The sequence below is a fragment of the Onychostoma macrolepis genome, chromosome 13, assembly GCF_012432095.1.
Source record: "Onychostoma macrolepis isolate SWU-2019 chromosome 13, ASM1243209v1, whole genome shotgun sequence".
Taxonomy (NCBI): domain Eukaryota; kingdom Metazoa; phylum Chordata; class Actinopteri; order Cypriniformes; family Cyprinidae; genus Onychostoma; species Onychostoma macrolepis.
This window is the reverse complement of record NC_081167.1, coordinates 24,437,150-24,450,967: the sequence shown is the minus strand read 5'-3', so window position 1 is coordinate 24,450,967 and position 13,818 is coordinate 24,437,150. Positions and strand designations below refer to the sequence as shown.

The 13,818-nt window shown below is 36.6% G+C and overlaps 1 protein-coding gene across 4 annotated transcripts in view; it reads right to left on the bottom strand.

Moving 5' to 3' along the window:
* The window catches only part of LOC131551995 (collagen alpha-1(XIX) chain), a 164,239-nt gene that overhangs the window by 66,281 nt on the left and 84,140 nt on the right, over nt 1-13,818 (bottom strand). For all 4 annotated transcript variants that reach the window (XM_058795306.1, XM_058795307.1, XM_058795308.1 and 1 more), the window contains 2 exons: nt 7,127-7,171; nt 4,076-4,111 (listed from right to left, as the gene is read on the bottom strand). In XM_058795306.1, coding sequence (XP_058651289.1) covers nt 4,076-4,111; nt 7,127-7,171 — 81 coding nt within the window. The remainder of the gene's footprint in view (nt 1-4,075; nt 4,112-7,126; nt 7,172-13,818) is intronic.

The following is a 13,818-nucleotide window of genomic DNA, read 5'->3' as shown; positions in this document are numbered from 1 at the left end:
AACTGAGGTACTTGAAACAGGTTGTACTAAACTGACTGGAAAAGAAAAATGTAGGTTATAAAACATCTTTTAATTAATGACGGTATCCAGGCACAATTCTGGTGTGATATAAACTCATGAGCATGATAAAAAAAGATCCATAACAATGGGTAAAGAACAGCACAGCAAAATATAATTTGCTAAATCGGCAGTTGCATAGTAAATAAAACAAAATAATTCTACAAAACAAGATCAATTTACTTAAGACTAAGATAAAGACTTTAATCATTGTTTTCTTATCCCACTACCAAATAAATGTATTTTATTCATGCATAAATCAAAAAAATAAATAAATTGACAACGGGTTAAAAAATAAACTTAAATCATTTTTTGCAGCATGTCAGTGCTTTGGCATTAACTGACCAAAAAAGACCAAAAAAGGTGAACAGAAATCAAATTGCAAGCAAACAGTGTAACTTGGTTACCTTATGAGAAGAAGGTTAAAGGTCAGACAGACACACGTTCCGCCCTGAGACCTGACTGTGTGTGTCAGCTGAGAGTGTGAACTGACAAGTTAAGGAGCTGCATGTAAACACTCACGCTTGCTCTGTTTAATATATATATATTTATATACTGTATATTTATATTCATACACTGCCATTGCCCCTGGTGAGATATGACACCCCTGGGCTTCATGAAAATTATTGCAGACCTTTTGCAAAAGCACTGTTCATAATTACCATCTGTCAGGCTTGAGACTGAGGAGTGATGCAGGATGTGTGTGTGTGTGTGTGTGTGTGTGTGTGGCTGTTTAACATGCTGAGCAGACAGCCAGCGTTTGACTGAGGGAAGCCAATCGGTAGGATGCGAGCGTGTCCTTCCCTCTCTGTTCTCAGGAGGACAGCACTGAATAAATGCTTCATCTCACCTTACCGACAGACAGACAGCACGTATTTCTAAACAGTCTTCTAGGTCACTGACAGTGGTGCAAGTGTTTCCACTGACCTCACAACAACTCGGATATCTATTGAAGTCTATGTTCAGAATGGGATACTAGCTTACTACTACTAAATACTGTGCAGTTTCCTACGTAATATTCTTTGAAAATAGTAAATGAAGCAATTAAATTATTCCATGATTAATATAGAATGCTACATTGTTGCCATATGACCTGACCAATTTTCAATCATTTTGAAAATACTTATTTTTAAAATTTTATTAACTTTTTTTAGACTTTTGGGAGTCTGGTCATGTTAAAAATCAAAACCACCATTACTTTCATTCCTTACAAAAAAGGTACAAAACTGAGGTGGTACCAAAAGATCCTAATATGCATTTTTTGAGTACTAACGCAGTATGTAAATTTAAAGTGCCCCTATTATGAGTAGAGGTGCTGGTCATATAATTAGAATATCATCAAAAAGTTGATTTATTTCACTAATTCCACTCAAAAAGTGAAACTTGTATATTATATTCATTCATTACACACAGACTGATATATTTCAAATGTTTATTTCTTTTAATTTTGATGATTATAACTGACAACTAAGGAAAATCCCAAATTCAGTATCTCAGAAAATTAGAATATTACTTAAGACCAATACAAAGAAAGGATTTTTAGAAATCTTGGCCAACTGAAAAGTATGAACATGAAAAGTATGAGCATGTACAGCACTCAATACTTAGTTGGGGCTCTTTTTGTCTGAATTACTGCAGCAATGCGGCGTGGCATGGAGTTGATCAGTCTGTGGCACTGCTCAGGTGTTATGAGAGCCCAGGTTGCTCTGATAGTGGCCTTCAGCTCTTCTGCATTGTTGGGTCTGGCATATCGCATCTTCCTCTTCACAATACCCCATAGATTTTCTATGGGGTTAAGGTCAGGCGAGTTTGCTGGTCAATTAAGAACAGGGATACCATGGTCCTTAAACCAGATACTGGTTGCTTTGGCACTGTGTGCAGGTGCCAAGTCCTGTTGGAAAATGAAATCTGCATCTCCATAAAGTTGGTCAGCAGCAGGAAGCATGAAGTGCTCTAAAACTTCCTGGTATACGGCTGCGTTGACCTTGGACCTCAGAAAACACAGTGGACCAACACCAGCAGATGACATGGCACCCCAAACCATCACTGACTGTGGAAACTTTACACTGGACTTCAAGCAACGTGGATTGTGTGCCTCTCCTCTCTTCCTCCAGACTCTGGGACCCTGATTTCCAAAGGAAATGCAAAATTTACTTTCATCAGAGAACATAACTTTGGACCACTCAGCAGCAGTTCAGTCCTTTTTGTCTTTAGCCCAGGCGAGACGCTTCTGACGCTGTCTGTTGTTCAAGAGTGGCTTGACACAAGGAATGCGACAGCTGAAACCCATGTCTTGCATACGTCTGTGCGCAGTGGTTCTTGAAGCACTGACTCCAGCTGCAGTCCACTCTTTGTGAATCTCCCCCACATATTTGAATGGCTCTTGTTTCACAATCCTCTCCAGGGTGCGGTTATCCCTATTGCTTGTACACTTTTTTTCTACCACATATTTTCCTTCCCTTCGCCTCTCTATTAATGTGCTTGGACACAGAGCTCTGTGAACAGTCTTTTGCAATGACTTTGTGTGTCTTTCCCTTCTTGTGCAATGTGTCAATGGTCGTCTTTTGGACAACTGTCAAGTCAGCAGTCTTCCCCATGATTGTGTAGCCTACAGAATTAGACTGAGAGACCATTTAAAGGCCTTTGCAGGTGTTTTGAGTTAATTAGCTGATTAGAGTGTTGCACCAGGTGTCTTCAATATTGAACCTTTTCACAATATTCTAATTTTCTGAGATACTGAATTTGGGATTTTCCTTAGTTGTCAGTTATAATCATCAAAATTAAAAGAAATAAACATTTGAAATATATCAGTCTGTGTGTAATGAATGAATATAATATACAAGTTTCACTTTTTGAATGGAATTAATGAAATAAATCAACTTTTTGATGATATTCTAATTATATGACCAGCACCTGTAATGAAAGGTTCATATTTTGGATTTGGGAGTCCCCAACAGCAGGCTGGCATGCATGCAAAAAACACTTTCATTGTCTTATAATATTCATTTATTTTTACCTTACTTGCTCAACGACTCCCAAACGATTCACTCCGGGATTCATTTTTCCAAACCCCTCCTTTGCGTGACACTAATCTGCTGTGATTGGTCCTATTGGTCTCATTTCCATTGCATCATGGCTGTAATGCCTGATAAAGCAGTGTTTGTGAGTGCAGTGCTGCTCTGTGTACAGCGTTTTTGGGGAAACTGCTATTTTTAACGCTCCAAAAGCGGCACCTAGTGGCAAAGAATGAATTTGCATTTTCATTCAGACCAACAAGAGGGCGGGCAATATGCTAATGTTTCATGTTGACATAGCATGTTAGTAAACTATTTTGAACATTCCAAAATCTCCTTCACCAATGTTCAATATCAAATTTTTTTAGAATAAATGATCAAATATGTATAATTAAATATAGAAAAGACAAAATTACATTTTACATAAAAATGGAAATGAAAAATAGATGTAAAAAATAGAGAAAAATGTTCTTCTCATTTATTGAAATTAAACTGCAAAAAAAGGCCAAAACTGGACTTGTGAGCATCCTTCCAAATCATGAAACAAATGGGACAACCTATGGTCTTATAGATTTCAACAAATGCATAAAGGGCACATTAAATGACAGGGCCTTTGATAATAAAAATATTCAAATTATAATAAAAGTAAAACAGCACCGGAAGTAAACATTTTTTTATACATCTAGTTGTCTTAAAACACATTGGAGTCACCAAACAGAACCACAAAAACAGTGACAATTTTTCAGTCAGTCCTGAACGCTTCCCTGTCTACTATTGATCAAAAAAAGAAAAAAAAAGAAAAAGGGTTGCCCCCGATGCCATTGGTTGAGCCAATGTTGCTATGCCAGGCTGGTCAGGCTGCTTAAACAATACTATGTGTGTTTTGAAAGTGCCACAGTGTTTACACTTTCCAACCTACAAATGGCTTACTTATAGAGTTTTTGCTTTAAAAATATTGACACAAAATGATCACATTTAAATCTTCAAAAACAACTAAATCTTACCTTAACAGCTTCCGCATCGCATGTTCCAGGTGGACCCTGTGTTGAAGAAATAAATCTCAGTATGAGTAAATCAAATCACTTACACTTACATTTGGAAGCTCATTTGAAAATGTCTTGGGCAAGGAAGCTTATTTGAGCAAAACCCAAAATCCAATATTGTAAAATGCAAAACAAAATGTAAATTCAGCCTTAACTGCCTGACCCTGCAATCAGGGCAGCATTCGCTGCGTATTAGCCTCTGTCGCCCCCACGACTGGAGCAACAACACCTGCGAATGTCCTTGACAAAGGTCACTAAACACATCAGCTCAACTAAACATCCAGACAGATAAGGGCCTCCTGGACCGCACATGGCATTCCTTGACACCTTGAGGCTGGGGGAGGATGTCTGTGCCGCCCGGGGGCCCTCCTCCTCCTCACCACCACTGACGACAGGCCACTCATAAATGCCAGCTCCCGAGGACAGAAGCAAGGTTGGCACATGCCATGGAAATTATCGAGACACTGCCATTTAAAAATGTCACAACCACTTCCCTCCTGACTCTTCTGACTTTGTGTCCACCACTTTATAACTTTCCTGTAATGGAAAGTGACAGAGATTTACAGTAGCATGTGTGAAACTAAACGGTCAGTCGCTGTTAGTATGCAGAGCAGATCAGGCAACATTTGCAATTCGTTTTGCGGCTTAGTGAATCTTTAAAGAAAGATTCACTAATTCTCAGTCAAATTTACTTTCTAGAAAATGCAATTACAATGAATTGGGTGTTGAAAAGGTCCCAAAAAAACCATAGAAATAATATATAAATAAAAAAGTCTTCTGAAGCAATAGGATAGCTTTGTGTGAAAAACAGACCCTTATTCACAAAAAGTCTCAACACCTGGCACTAAATGATGAAAGTATTGTCATCTGTAGATGTTTTAAAGCTGAATCAAATTTGATTCATAATTGATGAACGTTACAAAGTTATTGAACTGAATCTGAACAAACACTGAACTGGCTTGAGATGAATAAATGACACTATTATCTTTTTTGAGCTGCTTTAGAGCAGAATTTTAATTCATCTCATTTTTAAAGTTAATTATGTTACTTTACTGTTTATTACTGTAAAACTTCTTTGAAACAATTTGTATTGTATAAAGCATTTCATAAATAAAAGTGACTTTACTTGAATCTTTTCAATGAACCAGCTGATCTGATTCACAAGTCAGATTTACAGTAGTGAACACAATTACTCGTGAAATTTATCGGCGAATAACTACTTCAAAGTCAGTCTGTTCCTGCTACCGCATGACTTCAGAAGACTTACTATAGTTCACAAGTCAAATGAACCACTTTTTGATGCTTTTGCTTAAATAGTTCCTATTTATAGTGCCTGCATAGAAAAGAGCAACCAGCAGTCTGAACAAAAAATGACAAATGATTTTAGAACACAGGGGAGAGCAAATAATGACAGAGTTTCCATTTTTAAGTGAAGTACTCTTTTACGTTTTCATTCAATATAGCAATGTATTAATCACTCATTTCCCACTTAAAATAGAATCAGTAAAGCTGTCAATGTTTATCCAGTTCCACATATGTGGGTACAACCACAAAGCCAAAGGCAATGTAAATATGCCAGAAATTTATGATGCAACATACGTTTCAAAGCCTGAAGTGTGTGTGTGTGTGTGTGTGTGTGTGTGAGTGATTTTTAAGTCATACACATTTCCATACTGATGCCACGGCTTTGATGAGATGACTATTTATCAAGCAGTAAACTAGGGCCCCTTTGAGAGTCTCATCAGGATCTTCAATAACACTTATGCATGGGACTGCTCTTAATATGGCCCTCTGGGCTGCTTGAAATCGTAATTTGAAACGTTGAGCCAAACAGCGCATGTGATGGAGATTTCACTTGAACCAATACATAAACCAAGAAAACTCATCTGGAGGGGGATGAATATAGCAGCAGGTATCTGTCTATTATGCACAATGACAAATTCTGTTTGCTTTTGAAGCAGATTTATGACAACAATTATGCTTTCTAAATCTGAAACGAATAGCAGGGGCAGGAAATTAGGCAGAGAAGTGATATACTATAAATGAAGTGGTACAAATGAGCTGCACTTCAAAACCTATATTCAATTACATACATGTATTTTTCATCAATTTAATATTTGTTTACTTTCTAATTCCATTTAATTCAAATTAAAACTGTTTTAAACAGTATTTGGGAACAAAAACTTTTCTAAACTTGAAATACTTTTGGCCATCTAGACTTTACATTTCAAGTTCTAGGAGAAATTTTGCAGAACACTGGATTTAAATATGGTAAAATGGAGCTACCACACTTGTTAGTAGCTGAAATATCTCACTAAAATAAATATATAAGAGAAAACACTCAGGGTTTAACATTTTTTGAATGACAGGCGCAGAAATATGTGGATATTTCTGCAGAGCTTTGCGGGCACAGATTCTGTGTGGGCCTGATATTAATGCTCATATATACCAGATATCAGGTATCAAACACAAAAGTTATTTTTTATTTATTTATTAATAGTGCTTTTCTGCACTAATTTAATAAAACTAAATCCTCTGAACCAATCCACTCTTTGTTATTTGCTCCTGCTGATCAAATCAATTCCTGAACTGTAAAAATATCTAAATATGTCTAAAACAAGATGCAGAGCCTCTAAAGATTAATTGGACACTTGAAATAATTTATGAATTTCATTGTATTACATAAAAAAATATCAAATCAGGCAGGCAGGAATAAAGCAAATGCACACGTTTAGAACAGAAATAGAATTATATAAAAATACTTTGTGGGGTCTTTGCAAATTCACTTAAGAAAAACTGTTAGAAAAATAATAATAATGCTGGATTATAGAGAATATATTTTGAATTAAGTTTAATTTTCTTCTCCTGTTGCAACGCCAAGTTCATGATTGGTTGGGAAAGGCCATTCAGCTTTTCAAAGCGGCCAAATTATTACATTTTCAATTTTGGCCTCCGTCATACTGAATATTTGGTAATTTTCTTGTTTCTATAACTATAAAGTGTAATTCTTACTGGTGGTCCTAGAGTCCCTGGATCTCCTGTTTTCCCCCGTCGACCCTGCAAGACAGAAAATGAAAGTGTAAGAAAAGACAGACCATTTCAACAACAGGTTCATGTTTGGCAATGCTGGGTGGCAATTACGAGAAGACAGCTCCTCTTGTTGCAGTGACTAATTTGCTTTTAATTAACAGAAAGAAAACAGCTTAATTGCAGAGCTCTGTGTGGTGCATCGCTTTCTCTATACCACCCAAGTCTACCACCTCCCTTCCAGCTGTGACAGACCAAGGCCACATCAATCAAAAAAGGCCCTCTGTGACAAACAGAACGGGCCCCTGAGCACGGCCCCGAATGCTCGCCTGGACATAATGGACTATTCACAAATACAATAAGCGCCTTCAATTCGTATGCTCGAAACACACGAAAAGGCAAAGTGCATGAGGTGGGCTCAATGAAAGCCGTCAAAACTGCCAGTCACTGGTTTAATTTTCGGCGCGGCGCGATGACACGAGCGTATCGGAAAAACTGACATAAAGACAGCTGGTGTGGCAACCTCGGGGAAATTAGTTTCCACATTGTCCCTCGATGAATAAGCCGGACGTTTCTTTGATGGCTGCGTCTTCTTTGCTAAATTAATTTTATGGAGACGTTTTATATACAAGCGCACGGTGCAATTTCAGCAATATGTACACCATTATTAAGAATTCAGCACGGGGAGGCGGAGGACCAGACTGTTTTTTGTCTTTTTTTGTCTGTGTGGGGAGTGTTTGTGAGATCACTGTTCATGGTTGGATGAAAGAGAAAGTGGAATGTGCACACAAAAGCCAGTGACTTGTCTGTATCCTCAGAACTGTTCATTTACATACTCTTTGATTCGATGATGTCGAGTTTGCTGGTGTTTGTAATTTTCATTACCTGCAACATAAAGAACTCCCGATGAATGAGCCGCTGTCATCATCAGGCCATGTTTGAATGGATGTGTGTGTGTGTGTTTGCTGGCTATTTCAGACCAGTAAAGGAACATTAACTTTAATGATAAAACAATAATCAGAAGGAATCTTAGCAGATACTTGTATAGGACATTATCTGAAATTCCCTGCTCAGATTTTTTTGTTTGTTTTTTTCTTCTTGATGTCCTTGGACCAGATTCAAAGAACATTCTCAAGAATAAAATTATTAACTGCCGTTCTTAATTCAGAAAAAAATATAAAGTTTTTTTGGGGTTTTTTTCCCCGTGTAAGATTTCAAGAATTCACATCCTTGAAAATAATCTTCCTGAAAAATCATTGTAAATAACTTTTTAAAATTAGGATCACCACCAACTTGTCTAAAATCCCCAAAGGTATTTATTTGGTTGTTTCAAATATTAAAGTGCCCCCATTATGGAGTCGACTGAATCATCGAAACGAGTCATTTTTAAAACAAATCCCAAGCCGTTTCATGTTGACTTCAAAATGAAACATTAGCATATTACTCACACTTGGTCTTTTCGCCTTGGTCTGAATGAAAACGTAAATTCATTCTTTGCCACTAGGTGCCAGGATTTCTGAAGTCGCCATTGGATTGGTTAAATTATACAGGATTTCCAGGAGACGTGTGTGTCGCGTTCTTTAACGTTCTGCTTGGAAACAAAGATGCCGTGACGCCAAACCCCCTCACGAAAGAAGAAAGCTGACATTTCCATGCCCCGAAACGTGATGCTGTACGAAACGAACTGTGATTGGTTGTTTGACATGTCGGTCAAACGGCCTCATGGGCGGGCCTTGGCCAACGAAAGCTGCCATGGATTCAAGACCTTCAGCCGTCAGTCTGGCTACGCGAGACTATGCTCTCACAAACACTGCTTTAAATGAAATCGGCCAATCAGACCAATCATCGCAGATTAGTGTCACGCAAAGGAGGGGTTTGGAAAAGTGAAACGTTGAGAGAATCATTTGGGAGTTGTTGAGCAAATAAGGTAAATATAAATGCATATTATAAGAAAAAGAAAGTATTTTTTGACCTTGCATGCATGTCAACCTGTTGTTGGGGACTCCCAAAACCAAAATATGAACCTTTCACAACATAACACTAGCTTCATAAAACACATATTACTTATAATTATCACAGTAATCAGCAGGGATTGCAAAAAGATGGCCTTTTGTTGAGTTTTTCCACTGGGTTTTTACAGTGAGTCTGGCATCAGATAACCGAAGCCCGTTATTTTGCTCTTAAGAAAAAATAGGTTTTTAAAAATATATATTTGACAACTTCAAATATTTTTTCAAGAAGCACATGTAGAAATTTCTTAACTTCTTACAAAGATTTTTGTGAATGGTGGGTGGTCAACCAACCAATGATCAGCTAATATCCAGCTTGGACCTGCTAGAAACCAGAACCAAAACAATTAAGCAGGATTTTCCATTCAGTCTTCTCACCACATTGTCAACAATCCTTTGATTCAACAAACAATTTGAATGTACCATTCATGTCTGTAGCATCAACAGTACGAGAAAAAAACCCCAAAAAAACCTGATGAGTAAAAATGAGTTACTAATTCATTACAATCCAACTGAAAGTAATAAGAACAACCTCAACTCCCCCTACTCACTTACAGCTACCGCACATATTTTTGTCAAATATCAATTACTAGTTAAAGTAGTTCAGTAATGCCATTGCAATTATGTTTGTTTTGCTAAGTAAGGTATTATTATAAACAGAGAACATGAGGAAATATTAAAGGGAAAGTTGTAATATGTAATTTTCATGGCTCTGAAAGTTTAAATCCATCATCTGATTATGCTGCTCAGTGAAAATCAAGCAAGTTGTTATCAGCAGTAATGATACGTTAACATGGCGCAGAGTCGGTGAAATAGGTCAATTACCGGTTTGTTCCGGTCTCAATCTGTGCTGTCTGAAAAACATAAGACAATAAAAGCTATATGAAAAATAAAAATAAATATTTCATAATCCTATTAAACTAAACTGATGATGAATAATGTATTTTCTAATCATCTTCCTTTTGCCTCTAAAATATATTAAGCTCTTCTGTGAATACTAATAAATTGGTAGCTGTAATATATGCCATAACAGACCTCATGAAAATTGGGAATAAAATGTTAAATGGGAGGCAAAATATGTAGATAACAAAAAATACCATGATTCTGAATGTTAAACACTTTTTATAATGCACTAAAGCAGAAGCTGTAAAACCATGGCATATTGAAATAATGATAATGAATAATGAATAATATTGGGGCTTATGTGCAACCCTCACTAATCACAGTTCTAGGACGAAGGTTACTTATTGGCCCAATATAAAAGTAATAAATAAATAAATAAGTAATAATATATAAATAAGTAATATTTTTTGTAGAAAATAGAATAGAGACAGTATTTCTATTTGTAAACATATTAAAATAAATATTCTGTTTTAAATATATATATATATATATATATATATATATATATATATATATATATATATATATATATATATATATATATATATATATATATATATATACACACACAGGTGCATTTCAATAAATTAGAATGTCGTGGAAAAGTTGATTTTGGTTCACATTTAACAAAAACGCACCAATTCACTATCTCAACAAATTAGAATATGGTGACATGCCAATCAGCTAATCAACTCAAAACACCTGCAAAGGTTTCATGAGCCTTCAAAATGGTCTCTCAGTTTGGTTCACTAGGCTACACAATCATGGGGAAGACTGCTGATCTGACAGTTGTCCAGAAGACAATCATTGACACCCTTCACAAGGAGGGTAAGCCACAAACATTCATTGCCAAAGAAGCTGGCCGTTCACAGATTGCTGTATCCAAGCATGTTAACAGAAAGTTGAATGGAAGGAAAAAGTGTGGAAGAAAAAGATGCACAACCAACCGAGAGAACGCAGCCTTATGAGGATTGTCAAGCAAAATCAATTCAAGAATTTGGGTGAACTTCACAAGAAATGGACTGAGGCTGGGGTCAAGGCATCAAGAGCCACCACACACAGACGTGTCAAGGAATTTGGCTACAGTTGTCGTATTCCTCGTTAAGCCACTCCTGAACCACAGACAACATCAGAGGCGTCTTACCTGGGCTAAGGAGAAGAACTGGACTGTTGCCCAGTGGTCCAAAGTCCTCTTTTCAGATGAGAGCAAGTTTTGTATTTCATTTGGAAACCAAGGTCCTAGAGTCTGGAGGAAGGGTGGAGAAGCTCATAGCCCAAGTTGCTTGATGTCCAGTGTTACGTTTCCACAGTCTGTGATGATTTGGGGTGCAATGTCATCTGCTGGTGTTGGTCCACTGTGTTTTTTGAAAACCAAAGTCACTACACCCGTTTACCAAGACATTTTGGAGCACTTCATGCTTCCTTCTGCTGACCAGCTTTTTAAAGATGCTGATTTCATTTTCCAGCAGGATTTGGCACCTTCCCACACTGCCAAAAGCACCAAAAGTTGGTTAAATGACCATGGTGTTGGTGTGCTTGACTGGCCAGCAAACTCACCAGACCTATTGTCAAGAGGAAAATGAGAAACAAGAGACCAAAAAAATGTAGATGAGCTGAAGGCCACTGTCAAAGAAACCTGGGCTTCCATACCACCTCAGCAGTGCCACAAACTGATCACCTCCATGCCACGCCGAATTGAGGCAGTAATTAAAGCAAAAGGAGCCCCTAACAAGTATTGAGTACATATACAGTAAATGAACATACTTTCCAGAAGGCTAACAATTCACTAAAAATGTTTTTTTTTTATTGATCTTAAGTATTCTAATTTGTTGAGATGTATTTAATACATGAGTTTCACAATTTGAGTTGAACTACTGAAATAAATGAACTTTTCCATGACATTCTAATTTATTGAGATGCACCTGTATATACATACACAGTATCTCACAAAAGTGAGTACACCCCTCACATTTCAGCAAACATTTTAGTATCTTCTCAAGGGACAATACTATAGAAATGAAACTTGGATTTATTTTAGAGTAGTCAATGTGCAGCTTGTATAGCAGTACAAATTTACTGTCCTCTAAAAATAACTCAACATATAGCCATTATTGTCTAAATAACTGGCAACAAAAATGAGTACACCCTAAGTGAACATGTCAAAACTGTGTCCAAAGTGTCAATATTTTGTAGGGGCACCATTGTTATCTAGCACTTCCTTAATCCTCCTGGGCATGGAATTCACCAGAACTGCACAGGTTGTTGCTGGGATCCTCTTCCACTCCTCCATAATGACATCACAGAACTGCTGAAACCAGTCTTGGAAAACCTCTGTATGCCACTGGCCACTGTACTGTAACTTAGTTTCAGGGTGTTGCCGAACTTCTAGGCCATCTCTGTGGAGAGCAGCAATTCTGATTCTCAAATCCTCAGAGAGTTCTTTGTCATGAGGTGCCAAGTTGAACATCCAGTGGTCATTATGAGAGAACTGTACTCAAAGCACCAAATTTTAACTGCTCTAATACAAGATAAGAAAATTTGTATGGTCCTGTCAAGCAGACAAAAATATGAACATGGTGAATAGGACATGTGGCTTTGCATGGTTAAATGACATATAACTGTTAAGACTCAGGGTGTACTCACTTTTGTAGCCAGTTATTTAGACAATAATGGCTATATGTCTACTCTAAAATATATCCAAGTTTCATTTCTATAGTATTGTCCCTTGAGAAGATATACTAAAATGGTTGCTGAAATCTGAGGGGTATACTCATGGGTACTCATGTATGTATGTATGTATGTATGTATGTATGTATGTATGTATGTATATATATATATATATATATATATATATATATATATATATATATATATATATATATATATATATATATATATATATATATATATACATATATATATATATAAACACACACACACACATTTGCATATACAGGTGCTGGTCATATAATAAGAATATCATCAAAAAATTGATTTATTTCACTAATTCCATTCAAAAAGTGAAACTTGTATATTATATTCATTCATTACACACAGACTGATATATTTCAAATGTTTATTTCTTTTAATTTTGATGATTAGAGCTTACAGCTCATGAAAGTCAAAAATCAGTATCTCAAAATATTAGAATATTACTTAAGACCAATACAAAGAAAGGATTTTTAGAAATCTTGGCCAACTGAAAATTATGAAAATGAAAAGTATGAGCATTTACAGTGGGGCAAAAAAGTATTTAGTCAGCCACCAATTGTGCAAGTTCTCCCACTTAAAAAGATGAGAGAGGCCTGTAATTTTCATCATAGGTATACCTCAACTATGAGAGACAAAATGAGAAAAAAAAAATCCAGAAAATCACATTGTAGGATTTTTAAAGAATTAATTGGTAAATTCCTCTGTAAAATAAGTATTTGGTCACCTACAAACAAGCAAGATTTCTGGCTCTCACAGACCTGTAACTTCTTCTTTAAGAGGCTCCTCTGTCCTCCACTCATTACCTGTATTAATGTCATCTGTTTGAACTTGTTATCAGTATAAAAGACACCTGTCCACAACCTCAAACAGTCCAACTCCAAACTCCACCATGGCCAAGACCAAAGAGCTGTCAAAGGACACCAGAAACAAAATTGTAGACCTGCACCAGGCTGGGAAGACTGAATCTGCAATAGGTAAGCAGCTTGATGTGAAGAAATCAACTGTGGGAGCAATTATTAGAAAATGGAAGACATACAAGACCACTGATAATCT